Source organism: Entamoeba invadens (assembly GCF_000330505.1).
Source record: "Entamoeba invadens IP1 unplaced genomic scaffold scaff_1105074725293, whole genome shotgun sequence".
NCBI lineage: Eukaryota > Evosea > Mastigamoebida > Endamoebidae > Entamoeba > Entamoeba invadens.
Genome location: NW_004191722.1, coordinates 79,209 through 97,423, shown reverse-complemented (window position 1 = coordinate 97,423; position 18,215 = coordinate 79,209). Strand labels below are relative to the sequence as shown.

Sequence of the window (18,215 nt, the reverse complement as noted above, 5' to 3'; positions counted from 1 at the left end):
AAGCAATTTGATTATATTTGTTGTTGGGTTGACTTCCTTGTGGATTTTAATATAAACCATTAAATTGAAGGAATTTCATAATTGCAAAAAGTAATTAAACTTCTTTCTTATCGTATGGAATTTTGTTACTGACGATAATGGTTTTATCTAACACCGCAATTTATAATAATTGTTTACATTTTTTAAATATTATTCATAGATATTATTATTGTGGTAAAAATTAAACAAGTTTTACATCTTAGTCTTCTTTCAGAAATAGTGTTATTTTTTATTGGAAAAAAAGTTTCGGATTGACTTTGAAAAAGTCTTTTTAATTGTCAATAGATGAAACAAATAGTGTTATATTTGAAAAGTCCAATGTCAATTGTATATAATAAGTGGATTAATATCGAGTATTGGATAAATAATGGAATTTGTATTATACTAACACTACAAAGATTAAACGAACCATTTCATAAATAGTTTTTTTCTTAATAAAAATATTCACAATCAATAATATATTGGAAAAAACAATTTAAATTAGTTAAAAATAATTAATCAAAAAATTCTGTTGTAATAAACTTAAATTAAGTTTTAAAATATTGGCATAAAGAATTTTCTTCGTTTTTGATCTTTTATTGTTTGAAAAAAAATATTTTTTTTATAATTTAAAATTATTAATTGTAAGTTTTATTGAACAAATTTGAATAAATAAAAAGTATTTATTTTATCAAATAATAGCTTCTAAATGAATTTCACAAATCTTGACTTTTCACAATTTGTCATAAAGTTGGGAATTTATTCATAACTAAAGTTGTGAAACAAACACAATAGTTAAATATGGATTCTTTACCGATTGATTAGTTATAATTGAATTTATTTACTTGTCTTGACATGTGTATTTTGTATGGTTTAATTTTAAAACTTTTTGTCAAACCAACATTTTCATCATTAAAAAGATGTAATATCCAACTACAAGTGCATCTCTTATCATTTCTAATGCTTAACAAACACATTGTTCAAATAAGACATTAATTTATTAATTATTCAATCTCCTTTTTTATATTTTGTTTTGAATCAACTCACAATGCTTATTACCAAGTGTGACATCAATAATTCACAATACTCATAAAACAAAAATGCGACCTTTTTTTAATAAAATTTTTAATGGAATATGTCGTATATTTAAATTTCTAATTCATCGACTTTTTCTTATTCAAAAGTAGTTTTATTAACAATAATTAAAGACAAATACATTTCAATTAATTATTATACTTTGAAAAACTACTTGAGATGTATTATGGTATACACTATTTAGTGTAACGAACTCATGTGTAAAAGCACCAATTTGAATTGAACAAGAATTTTCACACCTTTTTGGGTTTAAAAAAATTATTATATTATTTCTCGGTTTTTACTGTTATTCAAAGTTAAATGTAATTGTATCACATTTATTTTAACTAAATATTTATTTCGCCTAAATGATGGGTGGCTGACCTAATAAAATTATTACCAAACCTTTGTTTTTTCTCCACGAAGTAAAGTTAAAAATTTCAGGTAATAGGCGGGTGTGTCATTGTTAAATAATAAAAACTTGCCGACTGTTCTTGTTTTCAGTACAAATCAAATCGTTCGTTTTTGTTTGAATTTACGTGATAACAACATGAAATTGGTCAATCTGGCAGCAGCATGCTCAATTCAATTTTTTCTCTTTGTTATTCCTTGAAAGGATAACCCTAGCGCACATTCTTTTTTCTTGTTTTCAAGTTTTGACAAATTCTATACAAATAATATATTTTACCAATAAACTATAATAAACCACATACACAACAAATAAGAAAACGACTCTATCAAAGAATGCCGCGCTACTTTGAGCGTTGACCTCAAACTATTTAAACCAAAAGAGATCGAAACAAACACAAAGAATGGCCAAAGTTTTCTTATTGATGATGGGCGGACCCGGTGCTGGAAAAGGGACACAATGCGACAATGTAGTGAAGTACCTTCATTCCTCAGTCCACATCTCGACTGGTGACATATTGCGAGCGGAGATCAAGGCCGAGAGTGAAATTGGTCTTAAAGTGAAATCGATCATCGCCAACGGGCAATTAGTCTCGTCCGAAATCATCGCCGAGATGCTCGACAAATTCATCAAGGAGAACACTAAAGAGGTTATTGTCTTTGACGGATACCCAAGGACTCTTGATCAACTCGACCACCTTACCGAACAAGCCAAATTGTACAACGCGAAACTCATCGTCGTCAACTTGGAAATCCCAGACAATGTGATGACTGAAAGAATTCTTTCAAGAGGAAAGACAAGCGGCAGAGCTGATGACAATGCAGACGCTGCAAAAAAGAGACTTGAAGTCTACCACGAACAAAGTGACAGCATCATTAAAGCCGTTAAAGAAAGAAAAGTCCCATACTACGGTATCGAAAACTTAGGAACTATTCGCGAGGTCTTTGAGGATATTACTTCAGTCTTCAAGAAGATTGACTTACACTAAATTTATTTTCAGGTATTTAGTTGTTAGTTTTGGATACCAGTTATTATTTTATTATAATATATAGTATAATTATAATTATCATATAGTATATTTACTAATATAATACTCTTATATTATTAATTATACTATATAAGAGAATAACAATTCCTCATTCTTAGTATCATTATAGTAAAAACAATTATAATTTAATTACAGTTGTACCAAAGAAAAAAGCCTTTAAAAAACAAGAGGAAAAAAGTCTGATGAATTTCTTTCAGTTCCTCATCGACTTTTTACCTGAATTTTGAAAACAAAATGAAAAACAGAAAAACGGGAATGAAGGATAAGAGTGTCAACTGTTTTGTATCTGAAAAATTGGTCTAGAAGAAAAAAATGGGAACTTGAAAAATACAATGAACGAATTAAAAAACACCTTCAACCCAATATTGCGATTTTATCAGGACGCGGACTTTGTCGAACTAGAGGTGAAAAGAATCTTGTCGAAGTACCCGAAGTTCAAAGCATCAGTGATGAACTCAAGACTGACTTCAAAACAACAACTCACACTCAGTGGATTTCTCCCTATTAATTACAATGGAAAGGCATTTGGTATTCCTCTGACTATTTCTTTCACTTTTGAATACCCAATTTCCGCTCCAGAAATTCTTTGTGACATCAAAGAAGGGATGGAAATTGTGAAGAACCACCGCGAGGTCGATGAAAATGGAATTGTTAAACGAGTTGGGAAGGAATGGAACCCATCGAGCGACTTGTTGATGGTCTTGGAAAGCTTGTCGATCTCATTCGGTGGATCACCACCCGTAAGACAAAGTCCGAAAGGAGCTCGACCGGCTACACTTCCAATGACTGCGTCGATGAACGGAATGACTTATTCACAATACATGTTTAATGGGAACAACCCGTATATGTCGCAATACCAGAAACAAACCTATCAATCAAGAGATACTCCTATCATCCCAGGTAACCCAATGTCACAACAAACTCCTCAAAAACAACAATACCCACAAAGCGCTCAAAGTTATCAAGGTATGAGCACTCAATATTCAATGTATCAACCAGGCATGTCGCAATATTCAAGACAAGTTAATCCTTATGTTATGCAACAATATCCACAACAACAACCGATTCAACAACAACAAGATAGACAACAAACTAAATACTCTCCTTACGCTCAAATGCCTCCAATGCAAAAGCCTCAACAATACCAAAGTATGCAACAACAATACGCCCAACAAACACAAGTACAACAACCACCATCTCAAAGTACTCAATTAAGTTCACAAACAAACCCTTACTATGTCCAACCAAAGGCACAACAAGAACAACAAACTGTTCAAACACCACAAAATGTACAGAGTCTGTATGGTCAAAGACAATACCCACCACAATCTCAGTATATGCAACAAAACCCATTTACTCAAACTCCTCAACAATCACCTTATTACACACAACCACAAGGTTCTCAAATGCAAGGAACTACCACGCAGAACATTCAAAACGCTCAACAAGAGTTGCAACAACAAATTCAACAAGACCCACAAATGGGACCAACAAATTACTACACCCAACCAAAACAAGGCATTCGCGAGGAAGTCGATCCAATTCAAAAAACATCAGAGGGATATCCGATGATTGCCCAAATGGCTGTTTCGAAGTCTCAACAACAACAAGATGTTCAACAACACAACGATTACAACGCTCAACAAAATGTTCAAGAGGTGAATCAAGAACAACAAGAACACCCCACACAACTTCAAGTTCAACAACAAACAGTAGTCGTAGAAACAACTCAGCCCCAGGTCGTTGTCGAGCAACCAGTTCAAGAGAAAGTTGAAGAGAACAAAGTTGAAACATCGCCACAGCGGATCAACTGTCCAGATGGATATAACCCAGACAACGAGAAGACGATAGTTGGGTTCAAGCAATTACTCGATAAGGGACTTATCACACAAATCGCATTTGAGACGTTAGTTGAGAACTATTTGAATAGTAAAGAACACTTAATGATAATACAAGAGTACATTAATCAGAAGGAAAAGGCCGAACAAGAGCAAATTCGGATTAAGAAGGAAAAGGAAGAGAAGGAGAAACAGCTGAAAGTCGAAGCGAAGATCAAGGAAGTGAAGACTGAAATCTTGTACGCAACGGATTTTGTCGATCAAACGAAAAACTGGATCAACTCACACAAACAAGCAAAAGTCGTCCCACAGACATTACTCACCATAGACACCCCAGAGAAGGAAATCAAACTAAAAACTCTTAAGGCTAAAATAAAGGCAGAAGACGATTTGATCGACCAACTCGTCTCTGCTGTTTCAACTAAAAATATGACTCTGGAGGATGTTCTCCCTAAGGTCAATAACATTAGTGCAGAACATTTCAAAGATAGAGTAGAGTTGGCTTCATTCAATTGAATTTTTCAGTGTTCAACGTTAATTTTATTAATAGTTTTGTATAGTATCAAATAATATTATATTAATACTAGATTATAATACTACAGTATGGATAACTAGTAGTATTACTAGTATAATTATTTTAATTAAAATTAATTAAGATTTTATAACGTACTTTTTTTCAACACCCGAACTATTGTAACTATTTTAACTATATATAATTATATACCATATCAATATTACTATAAAATTATTATAATTATATTAATACTATTAAGAAATATTATTGTAAGTAACAAAATAAAAATAATAAACCAGGAACGAGGTTATTAAGCCCAAAACAATTAGAAATGAAAAACAAAAGAGTTTTTGTTTAGTGATTGAGAGGAGAGAGAACCTGAAGACCATCACAGGTGAAATTCAATTAGAGCAAGCAACAAATTTTCTTCTCTTTTACGTCTTTTATATTTAAAGTGGCCTCTATTGCTTTATTGAACACCTCGTGCAATCCGTCCTGTGTCAGCGCAGAACATTCACAAAACCCGATCGCCCCTATTTTCGTCGCAAGCTCCTCACCTTCGGCCGCAGTCACAAACGATCCGCCGCTCTGTTGTAGTTTGAGTTGGTGCTCAGCACTGCTTCTCAAGTCTGTTTTTGTTCCAACAACGAGTAGCTTCCCGCTTGCACAGTGGTGTTTGACCTCAGGCACCCACTACACTTCAGTTTTGTTATTCAAAATGTTATTCTGAGGCAATGTTAGAGCACAAACCTTGGACGTCAGATTTTTAATCGACCTATCATTGTCGACAGCGAAACAGAGGATGAAGACGTCTGTGTCTTTGTATGAGAGTGGACGGATACGGTCGAACTCTTCCTGCCCAGCTTGAAATCAGTGACTCATTTGAAATAGTAAAATTAATAAGAAAAGAATAGTAAACGGTGGCAAGGATTTCAAGAAGAAGACAAACCGGTATCCCAAAGCTCCATCGATATGTTTTGCTTTTTGAACTTGACTGTGGTGAGGTAGTTATCGAAGACAGTGGGAAGGTAAGTTCGTGGGAAACTATTTTTTATGTAACTAATTAGAAGACATGTTTTACCGACGGTACCATCGCCAACTACTACAACTTTGATCGGACAACTGGCGTCACCTTTCTATAGGTCAGTCGCTTTGAAGATCTCAATAACTGCAAACTTTCTCTGTTGCCATACACTAATTGATTTTTTAGTTATCAAGAGCATCAAAAAAGAATCCCCGTCTTTTTGAGTTCTTTCTTTGGCTTGGGTAACTTTACTAAAATCACAGAGTTAATTATTATAGCCCTCCTCATTACTTTCCCGTATTTCTCCGCCAAACGCAAAGCTTTTTATCTTTTTCGGGAATAAACATGAAACAATGGTGATGTCCATTTTCTTATTAATTTCCCGAGAATTTCCACAATAATGGAATGTATGACTTTTGTTAGTAGTTATTACTAATAACTATAATTCTTGTTTCTAGTTTTTTGTATAACACTTATACTAGAATATACTATACTTTCTTTCAGAAAAAGGTTTTTTTCAATAGTTAGTTCATAGGTATAGTATATAGATAGTTTCATATAATTGTATTTGGGGTGGAAAAAATAGAAACGTTATCCTTTTTCAAGTTCTATGCCTGTGTTCCAATTGAAACCAACACTTAACTTGATTTGCCGTTCTAAAAACAAACGTTATTCTTCTAATTGTTTTTCTCATTTGATATAGTTCTTTTGTCGTTTGTAATAGTTTTTTTATAAATTCGATAATTTTTTACCACAGTCGTAGTATTTTTGTTTTGTAAAAGATCCAATCATTATAATATAATTATTAGAAGTATTTAATTCATATTTCTATTTTTAGTAAAAGTAATTACAAAACAAGAGAATCTACCTATTTTTAAATATCATAAAAACAACTATTGAATTAGATAAGTACTTTCGAAGAGTTAGTCATTGGTCAAGAGTATGTTCTGTGCAAACACAGTTTTTTCAAATGACATTATTGGTACACTAAATATTGGTGTGGAATCAATGAGTTCTTTGATTTTAAGAGTCTTGAAATATGGGGGAGAAAAGGGTTGATCGACAACTCTCTGGTTTTGAAGCGTTCTCACCACTTGTGATAGCTCCAAACTTTCATTCTTTTCTTTGTCTCTTCTTCCTTTCAAAACAAATTCAGCAACATCTTCAATCGGAATATGTGGACATATCGCCAGCCTGAATTCTTCATTTTGTAACATCTTTTTATCGTCGACCATCAACAATTTAGACAACTCAATTGATAACCTCAACGAGTTCAAATTCTTGTCTAAATCACTTATAATAGAGAACAATTCTTCTCCATGTTTTATTGTGTATTTTCCCTCTCTTTTCCACTTTAAATACAAGTTCAAATCAACAACAAACATTATCATAAATTCCTCAATATGTTGTACTTCTTTTGGTTTCTCAAATTTATCAAATTTCGATTTGACTAAATTGATGTATTTAATTGCTGGTTGAACACTCATTCTTATCTTCTCAATAATGTCATCACCAATAGACGCAACTGTTTTGCAGACAATTTCATAACAATTCTTCCAGCTTTCCACTCTTTTTTCCTTATTCTTTATTTTGAGCATTGCACCTGTTTCAAAAAGTGATACAAAGATATAATGCTTGTCTTCGAGACAATAACATCGACGTGTAAACAATTTGACACATTCAATAAATTCTTCATGATGATTGTTCACGACAATACATGTCAATATGTACGCCAACTGTGTACACTCACATCTACATTCTCTAAACTCCTCTTTAAACAATTTGTTTTTGAATTCTTGGTGCGTCATTACCATCGACTCTCTGTAATTGTCAATGTTAACAATTTGTTCAACATGTGGGTTGACTTCGCTTGTATAACATTTTCTGGGACTTTCATAACCATGTGGAATTCTTGGTGATTCCTTTGGACTTCTTTGTGAACTATGTGATGAATATGAATTGTGTGAACTGTGTGATGTTGTAAAATCAATTTTGGGACTTAAAGAAGATTTAGTTGGAGTCATTTTATTCACTTTACCAACTCTTGGAGTCAACGATATTCTTGGTGAAAGAAGTGATTTCTTTGGAGTGACTGCATTTGATATAATTTCTTCAATAACTTTCAAAGTCGTATAAAACAAGTCCACCTTCAACTTCTCTTTATTCTTCCCTTCAAATTCTATTGTTTCCTTTCCAATGTAATCTTTGCATTCATAAAACTTTGAAAGGTTGAATGAACATGTTCCCAAAACTATCTTCTTGTCTTTAATCTTTAAAACAACCAATTTCTCTTTATAACCATCTTTACCATTCTTCTTAAATGTTGTACTGAAGAATATTTTAGTGGACTTTGTACTCTCCAAATACATATCTTTGACTTCCCCTTTTAGTCTTCTCCCAACCCTCCACTTTAGATCAACACTTTGAATAGCTGGTTGATCAATACTAATTTTCGATATTCCAATACACATTGGGATCTTTTCTTTTGCAACTGAATGGTGTAACATCATTATTATATTAAAAAAGTTGTGAGTTGTGTAGTGTTAAAATATGAAATGTAACAAAGAACTTTATTTCCACAATTCCTTTCCAGAATTTACTCCATTTTTTTTCAAAAGAAATTTCGCCGATTGTTTTCCCAAAATTCAGTGAATAAAATAATCCAAATAAATAGTTAAAACAGAGTTAAATAAGGATTCAATTCTATTCGAGTCCAACCCCATTGTATTCCGTATTCACAGCGTCTACTCAATAAACAATTTCATCAGCTGGTAAAAAACTGTACTTCTTCATGATCCATTGCGCCATCGACGATCTACAATTAAGTATGATTTTCAATTCGATACAAAGAGAACAAACGCAGTATATTTTTGCAACTCTTCTTTGGCGGGTATTTGGTTCTCTGGGATACTTTTAAGGAAATAAGCGTTCCCCCTTAAATTTCCGAGTGTTTGCAGTTTCTATTCATTACTAATTGTTTTGCTATAATGTAACCATACTAATTCCAGAAACAAACAGACAGCACTTTCAGTGGAAAATCGATGACTTGTTTAAAGAGCAGGACTGGCACGCCGCCTTTCTTGAGTGTTCTATGTTGTAGTTTTATATGTGATCTTGAACATGGGCCGCATATAAAGACACCATAATCCAAGTCGACTGTTGAGACTTCTCTGAACAAGCAATCCGCGCATATTCTATTCTCTGGGACAAGTAACATATTATTCAAAAATGTTGTAACTTCATTCACTCGCATTTCGTCAATCAAAAACGGAAGAGGTTCCTTCATAATAAGTTGTGGCAATGTCTCTGTCTTCGACATCGCAGACCACACATTGAATTTGACAAATGCTATTCTTAACGCAACCATCCACAGCGTCTTAGCTTCATCATCTTTCGCTGCAAATGTATGTTCTTCGTATCGAAATGATATTTCAAAGGACGATGGCTTTGTGGAGATGACTGGACTCTTCAGTGAGAAATTGGTGACATCCACTTGTTTAATAGGAGGCGCTTTATTCACTAATGATATCGCATTATCAAAGACATAGATGATCGACCCAATTAACACTAAGTAACAGATATTCCACATCCCCGTCTGATTGTCTCTATAATACGCTTCACTCTCAAAATCAGGCTTCGAAAACAATTTGATCTTCTCGTCAAAGTTAACCGCATTCGTTAACTCACACGACATCCCTGTTTGCTTCCGCAACTCCGCACCCTTAGACACCAAACTCGCATATTTGTTGACTAAGCAGTCATCCTCCAAATTCATCCACCGTTTCTTCTCATCGGCTGTTTCAAACGCAATGAGATACGTCGACTCTTTGTTGATGAAAAAGCAGCGATTCCCACCAAAGTCGATCATCGAAGTGGTGTAGATCGGGATGATGTCCTTGCATTTAAACTTCCCACTATTCAGAAGAGTATCCACTTGGTTCTCATCTCCTACTTTCTGTGGTTTAGTCGCAGGGATCAACAAGATGACGTCGCTGAAAAGTAAGATACAGTGCGGGCGTTCAGTCAAGTCGTGCAACGAGAACTTTTGTGGATGGCCCTGAAGCTTCACAAACCCTCCTTGGATATACCGTCTATATTTATCATCCGCCAAATCAAACTTCTTTGTGATCAATTTAGATGCTATAAATTGGACTCTTTGGATATTCTCATTGATTCTTCTCGTCTCATTCAAGTGCTTGTTGATGTCCGATACTGCTTTAAGAGATCGGGAGAGGTCCTGTCTCTCCTTATGATAACTTGGAATGTTTTTGATTAATTGTTTGATGAACAGTTCATACCTTGGAATCCGTTGAACGGGTAAAATAAGGTACGAAAAGACGGTTTGGTTCTTCACTTCCGGTTGCATCGATAACTCCTTTAACTTATTTCCATAGTTCTTATTCTTTTGGGACTTCTGAAAGATGTCGTCTGACACCAAAGACTGATGATTGATATAAGTGGTATATGATTTCAAGAACATAGTAAATTGGTAGAACTGCTTTGCAAACCCATTCCCATAGATATTATTCGCTTGTTTGAATGATAACAACGCATTTAAGAGCGTTTGATTGTACTTAATGATCATTTCCAGGTCCTTCATAGTATTTTTAATCAACTCTTCGTCTTTATATTCCACAAGTTTTTGAAGATAAAAGTCCTTCAAGAGAATCAAATTGCTGACATACAGTTCCTCACTCGATGTGATCTCTTTCATCGTGAATTTCCTGATCGCCATTCCTTGGACTTCTGGGAATCGACGCACATTATGTCCTCGGACGTAGCTTTGGATTTTAATGATCGTTTGATTCAAAAAGTCGTCTTTCATCGAGTTATGTAAGTCTTCTATCACATTATCTTCCTTCTCGAGTTGTTCCGAGTACGTAAACTCCGTCAATATTTGTCTTGCGCACGCTACTACAAATTCTTTCAACACTTTAGGCGCCAAATTCAGCTCAACCATAACGTTCTCATCTCCTTGCGCTTCTTTAACTTCCCACAGCTTCCCGTTGACCTGAAACACTTTGTCATTAATTCGCTTGATATCTTCCGTCTTGACCACTTCCGAGTTCTCCTTCTGAACATCAACCACCACTACTTCTTCCATTTCACTCGATGTGAACTCGCGGACTTCCCTTTCAAGGCGATCCTTTCGGTGTTTATAACTTCTTTTCGGAACAGGTGGGGCATTGACACTATCTCTTGACAAGTCGTGGAATGAAATCCCAACTTTGTGTGATTTTCTTGGGCTTGGTAATGTTGGTGGTTTGTTAAGGTCGATGTCCTTCATTTCCGCCTTTGCTTTGGGCGTTTTCGGTCGTTCAGGAGCAACAGGGGGAAGGTTTGAGGTGTTCAAATTTGGAACACTTTTCTCGACCATTAATGCCCCCGACGCACTCGAAGCTAACCCCAAAGGGGATTGAGGAACAACATGCTTTTTGGGCGGTCCTTTCATCCCACTTGGTCGCTTCGCTATAGATATTCTCATATCTCCCATTTTAGAATTTGTTTGTGTACTTGTGTTCGACGTCTTAAAAGTGAAGTTGGTGTTTGTAGAGATCTTGGCTGATTGTTTCTGTATCATTTCCCTCTTAACAATTGTATTTCTCATCATCACTTTTGTTCGTTTGACTTCTGCCTCCGAAGACGTCTTAATTGCTTCTAAATACGCACAAGTCAGTAACGGGTCTCCATCTACTATTGGTTCCACTTCTACACCATGTAACTCCCCAAACTTCTTTTGTGCCAACTCAAGCGAACTTTCTATGTTTTGTATTTTCTGTTTTCTATTTTCAGGACTGAGTATCGCATTGCGAACACGTTGATGGGTGAGCTTTTCAACAATCTGAATGAATATTGTTCCATCGGACAAATCATCCAAGGAGTTAATGGTGATGTCTTCCTTGTTCGATGAAAATAACGAATTGACCCAGTCGATGTATACCTGCGTACGATCCTCCATGTGAGTTATTCGATTTTCGAGTTTTTTGTGGAGGTAATCTCAAAATGGTAGATAATATTTCTATTTTCCATTTTCAATTATTTTGGTGCTGAAATATAGAATTTTAATTAATCTGTAAGTTTTAATGCATTACTTGAGGAAATTACTTATCCAGTGTTAAATATTTTCAACTTGGATTACGATGAAAAAATGAACAAGTAATTCAAATCATAGACACTTTTTCCTTCTAAAGTTCAATTTTTTTCCTTTAAAGAGTTACAAAAAAAATGGAATTTTTTGTTTGAATTGATTGTCTTGTGGTTGATTTTTCTAACACTATTTATTATTCAAATAATGATATTGGTATCTATAACAGAATCTACTTTTGGACTTCACAATTCTTTACAAATAAATTAACAACTTTTGAAAAGAACTTTATTTATTAAGAAAAGATGTCAAAGTGGTATATTGTCGATACATGTGAGTCTACAATGGATCTTGCAAACCAATTATGGACTCAAAAAGAGTATGGCGATGGTTGGATAGTTCAGACAAAAGTACAAACAAAAGGAAGAGGTAGAGAAGAACGCGTGTGGATAAGTGGTGAAGAAGACTTAATGTTTACGCTTATGGTTGAGGTTAAAGAAGAAAAAGTGCTCAGAAAAATTGGAATAAGTGCTTTGGTGTCGATGGTACAGACTCTTCAAGATGTGTATCAAATTGAAGTTAAAGGTAAATGGCCCAATGATGGGTTCATTAATAATAAAAAGTTGTTTGGGATCTTAGTTGAAGCCAATTACATTGAAAATAGTTTTCATGTGAATATTGGAATAGGTCTTAATTTAAAAAGAAAAGGAATAGATACAGCAATAAGTCTCGAAGAAGTAGGAATAGTCACGTTTAATACAAAAGACATTGTGGAGATATTTAGAAACACTTTCTATCGTAATCTTCATTTAGAAGATGAGGAATTGATGAATCAATTTAAAATAGTTGACATGTTATACGGAAAAGTGGTGAATATATGCTCTGCAAAAGATACTGAAAAGAAATCGCTGGAATGTGGTAAGGTAGTTGGATACACTCAAGATTGGAAAATCATATTGGAGTCTGAGACAAATGGTAACATTCAACTTAAAGAATTCGATAGAGAAGAAGTTATTCTTTAATAATTTAATTACTATTTTATTATAGTTTTTATTTTGTTTTCTTTGTTTAAAGTATTTCAACAATTAGAAAGATTTGAACTATTAGTCAATGATTTATTTTGGTTTTAAATAGTATTAAATATATTTGTGTTTTTAACATAGTTTGTTTTGTTTCTTTACCATAACTTATTTCTTTTTTTACCAAACTGAAAAATCGTTCCCAAAATTGGTTTCATTGTTAATAAATACTAATATATTATATTATTTAAATTAAATGTTATAATTAATTCGATGAATCAAATCGTTTTTGTGTATTTTATTTTGTATTCTTTTTTTTTGGTTGGAAATTTCCACTTTACGAAAAATTCCAAAAGCAAAATTGTTTGTTTGGTGACAATTCAATTGGAATTAGAAATAAACTATAATTTACAATATCTAAAAACTATTTGCAATAATAATGCAATGTACTATTTATTTATTATATCTTTATTATAAAATAAATCAACTAAAAAACGAAATAAAGTTGAAAAACAAATGTTGTTGGATGATTTGTTTTGTGAGTATTTTTTTCGTTTTTCGTAATAAACAATTTGAAAAAATATCTTTTTCGTCGTTTTCCTGAAAAATAACTCAGTTTTTACCGTTTGAATTCTGATTTGAATCTCATTTTTGATCAATAATTCCAAGTAGCCCGTAAAACTCTTAATTTCTACCGAAACATCCGCTTCTTTGCTTCACAATTTCTTCTACCTCTCATAAAATCATATCAGAAACAAAAAAGGAAAATCGATGCAGAACAAAAATCATTTTTATTTGCCGTTTTATTAAAGAAAATAAGACTGAATTTCACAAAAGTTAGCACAATGATGTTAAACGCCCATTTGTTCGTTGATGATTTGTATATTTTTTCATTTCTTCTGAATTTGTTTTTCAATTCCGAAGAACTTAAAAAAGCGGTTTAAAGAACGTTGCAAAATAATTCAGTAGTAGTACATTAATAGTTCAAAACTATATGAAATAGTACCTGGGCTTAAAAGGTGACAAAAGAGAACTTCGAGACTTCCGAATAAAAGGGACTATCAACTTTAAATTCTCATTCAATGGAAGAGATCATCGACCAATTCACGCTCACCAAAAATGACTTAGAAACTATCGTCGATAAGATAGTAGCTGAGTTAGACGACGGTTTAAAGGGTAAAACAAGCTCTTTGAAGATGTTGCCCACGTACGCGCCGATACCCACTGGCAAAGAGGTTGGAACTTATATGGGAATTGACGTCGGAGGAACCAACTTGAGAGTCTTGTTACTTGACTTACCAGAAGCTGGTGTTCGTGGTGAGCTTAAGTCTGTTGAGTGTGTTATGCCAAAGACCTCCACGACACGTGCTGAGTTCTTTGGGTTCATTGCTAAGAAGATCAAAGAGTTTGTCGACGACAACGGACTCACACACAAACAGATAAGTGCTGGTCTCACGTTTTCATTTGCTGTTGAACAGATTGCCATCAACAAAGGTATTCAAGTTGGTTGGTCTAAAGGGTGGGATATTAAAGAGTCCATTGGACAAGACATCGTCCAAATCTTCCATGAAGAATTGCTTGCTAAAGGAGTCAACAATGTTAAAATAGTTGCTTTCATCAATGACACTGTCGGCACATTTGCCAATTTGGCATATGACGATCCATCCTGTGGAATGGGTCTTATCTTTGGAACTGGGACGAATGGATGTTACATAGAAAAGACTTCAAACTTTGCGCCAGAGAAGTTGAAGAGTGAGTGTAAGGAAGAATATATGGTAGTCAACACGGAGTGGGGAGGACTCAATTTCAAAGAGTTGAAGTATAACAAATTTGATGATATGATTGATGAAGTGTCTGTGAATAAGGGACTTCACCGATATGAGAAACTGATCTCTGGTATTTATATGGGTTGGTTGGCTCGACTTTGCATAAGAGAGTTGATCAAGAAGAAAGTCATCTTCCCGAATCACTTGAACGCCGAAGCGTTCTCTGATACTCCCGACGATACCAACTTTGATGATGTCAAGAAATTCTCATCAAGACACACTGAGGTCATTGAAGATACTACTTTGGAGCTCAAGAGAATAGAAGCGATCTTAATCAAATTGGGTATCACTGATTCGACTCTTAAAGAGAGAGAAGTGTTAAAGAAAGTGACAGAAGCTGTTGTTAAGAGAGCTGGATACTTATCTGCAGCTGCCACTGCTGCTCTTTGCCGTAAGATGCGCCCATACTTATCAGACAGATTCACTGCTGGTATTGATGGGACTGTCTTTGAGAAGTCTGTACCATTCAAGAGATACTATCTTGAAGGCTTAAACTTATTGCAACCAGTCGACAAAGTCACGTGCCAACTTAGTAAGGATGGGTCTGGGCTCGGAGCTGTTATCATTGCTGCCGCAGTTGCTTGCAAACAATAATTTTGAATCGTTTAACTTCTTTCTTTGTGGGGTATTTCATAAACTATACTTTGTTATTAAGAAACTAAATAAAACAATCTTGAATAAACATATGAGTGGGAGAGGTCCGCGGCGCCATAGATCATCAAGTCGACAATCGCGACACGAATCGTATAGCGATCGACGCGATGACTACAACGATAGAGATTACTATAGAGAGAGACGGGACTATCACGAACGACATCGAGATCGATACGAGTCACACTACGACAATAGACCACGAGACAGATATGACTCACCAAAGAGAAGGTATTATGACAAAGAAGACCGATCGCCTCCTCGTCACGACGAGCGAAGGAAAGCAAGAAGTCCGTCACTCTCGCCACTTGGGAAAAAGATCAAGAGTAGATGGGACGAACAACCCGTTGCAGACGCTTCACTGCTCCAACAACAGTTGAATGTACACCAAGAGAAAGGGAGCAGACGGGTGTATGTTGGTAACATTAATACGACAACAACTGAACAAGACATCGTCGAGGCTTTTAATGACGCGATGAGGCGAGGGGACTATGTAGATAAGAACGACAAGAGTGACATTATTGTGAGTACGGAAGTGAACTACGAAAAGTCGTATGCGTTCATCGAGTTCAGAACATTTGACCAAGCAGTTAAAGCACTTTCCCTTGACGGACTCACTATCAAAGGAGCATCAGTGAAGGTCAGAAGGCCAAAAGACTTCAATCCAGTACTCCCATTCATTAGCAGTTTGTCACAACTGATGGAAGTTGGAACAACAAAACCCCGAGATGGCGTGATGTATATGGGGAACATTCCACTTCAAATGTCCGACGAACAAATCCAGAAGAAACTTGAGAACTTGAACCCATTGAAGAAGTACGTTGTAGTGAGAGACCCGAGTCTGGGTGCGCCACAAGGGAAATGCTACTGTTTGTTTGAATACCAAAACCCTGAATACAAAGATAAGGTCCTTGCGTTCAATGGTATTATACTTGGTGGTGACAAAATTGAAGTGTGTAGTGGGTTGGAGGGGTTTAAACACTTCCCGACTGCTGCTTTGAATGAGTTGTGTATGAAGATGTTCCCCCAAAGAACGGATATCATCACGGCAACACTACTGAACTCGAGTGTGGGATATTCGGATGTGTTTGAACGGGTGCTTCATAACAGTGAAGACTTGAGTCAATACGAGTGTACCAGAGTTATTGTGTTATTCAACATGTTCTTTCCCGAAGACTTGAATAATGAACAGAGATATATTGAACTTGTTGATGATATAAGAGAAGCGTGTATTGCATACGGGGAAGTTATTTCTATTAGTATTCCAAGGCCTACAGAGACGAATAAAAGACCGTCAGGAATAGGAAGAGCCTTTGTCGAATTTAAAGACGTTGAGATGGCTAAAACGTGTTGGAGAGAAATAGTGAAGAGGAGGTACGATAATCGCCAGATCGTTGCTGGATTTTACAGTGAGAGTAAGTACAACAGCCGATCATTTGGGTATGTCACTGAGGAGAAAGAAGATGAAGAAGAGAGAGTTGAGAAGGCAGAAAAGAATGAACAACCAACAACGGATTTAAATAAAGAAGTCCCAAAACAAGACGACCTTTTTGTGCCAACACAGAACTCATTGAATCTAATGGAAGAAGAGAAGAAAGAAGCAAAAGACGAGAAAATCGAAGAACATGAAGATTTTTCACCCACAGAGAAAATGGAAGAAGATTTAAAGAACGTCGAGAGTGTGATAAAGACTGATTTGTGTCACATGAAACAGGACAGTCCAAAAGTTTTAGAAGACAACGTTCAAATAGAAGAAATTACATCTGAGAAACATGAAACAAAAATGGTCGAGGAATGTAAACAAGAGAGTCAAGGACCAAATGAGCTCTGTGTGAATCATCACGAAGAAGATGAAGGCGATGCGTTTGAGGCGATTAATGATTTCATTCAATCCCCAAAGAAGTGATTGTTACTTGTTCTCTTGTGTTTTTGTTAACTTCTTTCACAATTTAAAGTGAACAACGAACTGAATAAATTAAAGAACATAAGCAATGAAGAGAGGTGTCATCCACCAACAATTTGAAACACCCGTCTCACAAGGTAATTTACAAATTAATGTTCAAGACGAGTATAGCGACGGTGACAATTCAGAAAGTTCTGAAGAGGAAGTCCCCCTCCAGTATCTTCCTCATATAAAACAAGAAAAACTCGAAGAAAAACTTGAGAAAGTCGATATACAGAAAGACGAGATCACGGAAATCAACCGTCAGGCGATCGGACAGAAGTTGGTCGAACTGGCATTACAAAAAGAGGAGGAGCAAAAGAAAGCGGATGAGTCGACTGAGGAGTTTACAAGTGGGGAGGAATATGGAGGGGAAGACGAATATAAGGCGTGGGAGCTTCGCGAATGGGAGCGCGTGAAGAAAGAGTATCTTGCCGATTTAGAGTTTGAGAAAGACCTTTCGAAGCTCGTCGCCTTTACAAAGAAGGACGATTCGTCATCAACACAAGACGACGTAGAAAAGAGGAAGAAGAAGCAGTGGAAGTTTCTTCAGAAATATTATCACATTGGCTCATTCTTCTTAGATGGAAGTGATTGGGATGTGACTAAAGGAAAGTGGGACTTTGATGCGGCCACGGGGAATGATTGGATGGACAAGACATTGTTACCCAAAGTGTTACAAACGCGTGACTGGGGAAAGAAAGGACGAGCTAAACACACGACACTTCTGGACGAAGACACGTCTCGTCGTAAATATGAATGAAGTT

At 35.4% G+C, this 18,215-nt stretch overlaps 9 protein-coding genes across 9 annotated transcripts; 6 read left to right on the top strand and 3 right to left on the bottom strand.

The window, feature by feature from the left end:
- Positions 1-1,904: 1,904 nt before the first annotated feature.
- Positions 1,905-2,489, top strand: EIN_064790 (adenylate kinase, putative; the record flags this gene model as incomplete). The annotated part of the gene is made up of 1 exon (XM_004183542.1): positions 1,905-2,489. One exon carries the CDS (start codon positions 1,905-1,907, stop codon positions 2,487-2,489), a length of 585 nt encoding a protein of 194 aa, XP_004183590.1.
- A 392-nt stretch (positions 2,490-2,881) lies between these two features.
- On the top strand, positions 2,882-4,903 carry EIN_064780 (hypothetical protein; the record flags this gene model as incomplete). The annotated part of the gene is made up of 1 exon (XM_004183541.1): positions 2,882-4,903. One exon carries the CDS (start codon positions 2,882-2,884, stop codon positions 4,901-4,903), a length of 2,022 nt encoding a protein of 673 aa, XP_004183589.1.
- A 403-nt stretch (positions 4,904-5,306) lies between these two features.
- Positions 5,307-6,092, bottom strand: EIN_064770 (Rho GTPase, putative; the record flags this gene model as incomplete). The annotated part of the gene is made up of 4 exons (XM_004183540.1): positions 5,307-5,594; positions 5,652-5,764; positions 5,851-6,037; positions 6,078-6,092. The coding sequence occupies 4 exons, from the start codon at positions 6,090-6,092 to the stop codon at positions 5,307-5,309; spliced, it is 603 nt and encodes a 200-aa protein (XP_004183588.1).
- Positions 6,093-6,848: 756 nt separating this feature from the next.
- EIN_064760 (hypothetical protein) lies at positions 6,849-8,432 on the bottom strand (the record flags this gene model as incomplete). The annotated part of the gene is made up of 1 exon (XM_004183539.1): positions 6,849-8,432. One exon carries the CDS (start codon positions 8,430-8,432, stop codon positions 6,849-6,851), a length of 1,584 nt encoding a protein of 527 aa, XP_004183587.1.
- Positions 8,433-8,673: 241 nt separating this feature from the next.
- Positions 8,674-11,884, bottom strand: EIN_064750 (Rho/RAC guanine nucleotide exchange factor, putative; the record flags this gene model as incomplete). The annotated part of the gene is made up of 3 exons (XM_004183538.1): positions 8,674-8,740; positions 8,785-8,885; positions 8,942-11,884. The coding sequence occupies 3 exons, from the start codon at positions 11,882-11,884 to the stop codon at positions 8,674-8,676; spliced, it is 3,111 nt and encodes a 1,036-aa protein (XP_004183586.1).
- A 431-nt stretch (positions 11,885-12,315) lies between these two features.
- Positions 12,316-13,032, top strand: EIN_064740 (biotin protein ligase, putative; the record flags this gene model as incomplete). The annotated part of the gene is made up of 1 exon (XM_004183537.1): positions 12,316-13,032. The coding sequence occupies one exon, from the start codon at positions 12,316-12,318 to the stop codon at positions 13,030-13,032; it is 717 nt and encodes a 238-aa protein (XP_004183585.1).
- Positions 13,033-14,111: 1,079 nt separating this feature from the next.
- On the top strand, positions 14,112-15,449 carry EIN_064730 (hexokinase, putative; the record flags this gene model as incomplete). Its single annotated transcript, XM_004183536.1, has 1 exon — positions 14,112-15,449. The coding sequence occupies one exon, from the start codon at positions 14,112-14,114 to the stop codon at positions 15,447-15,449; it is 1,338 nt and encodes a 445-aa protein (XP_004183584.1).
- Positions 15,450-15,540: 91 nt separating this feature from the next.
- On the top strand, positions 15,541-17,412 carry EIN_064720 (splicing factor u2af large subunit, putative; the record flags this gene model as incomplete). Its single annotated transcript, XM_004183535.1, has 1 exon — positions 15,541-17,412. The coding sequence occupies one exon, from the start codon at positions 15,541-15,543 to the stop codon at positions 17,410-17,412; it is 1,872 nt and encodes a 623-aa protein (XP_004183583.1).
- Positions 17,413-17,497: 85 nt separating this feature from the next.
- EIN_064710 (microfibrillar-associated protein, putative) lies at positions 17,498-18,211 on the top strand (the record flags this gene model as incomplete). Its single annotated transcript, XM_004183534.1, has 1 exon — positions 17,498-18,211. The coding sequence occupies one exon, from the start codon at positions 17,498-17,500 to the stop codon at positions 18,209-18,211; it is 714 nt and encodes a 237-aa protein (XP_004183582.1).
- Positions 18,212-18,215: the final 4 nt, after the last annotated feature.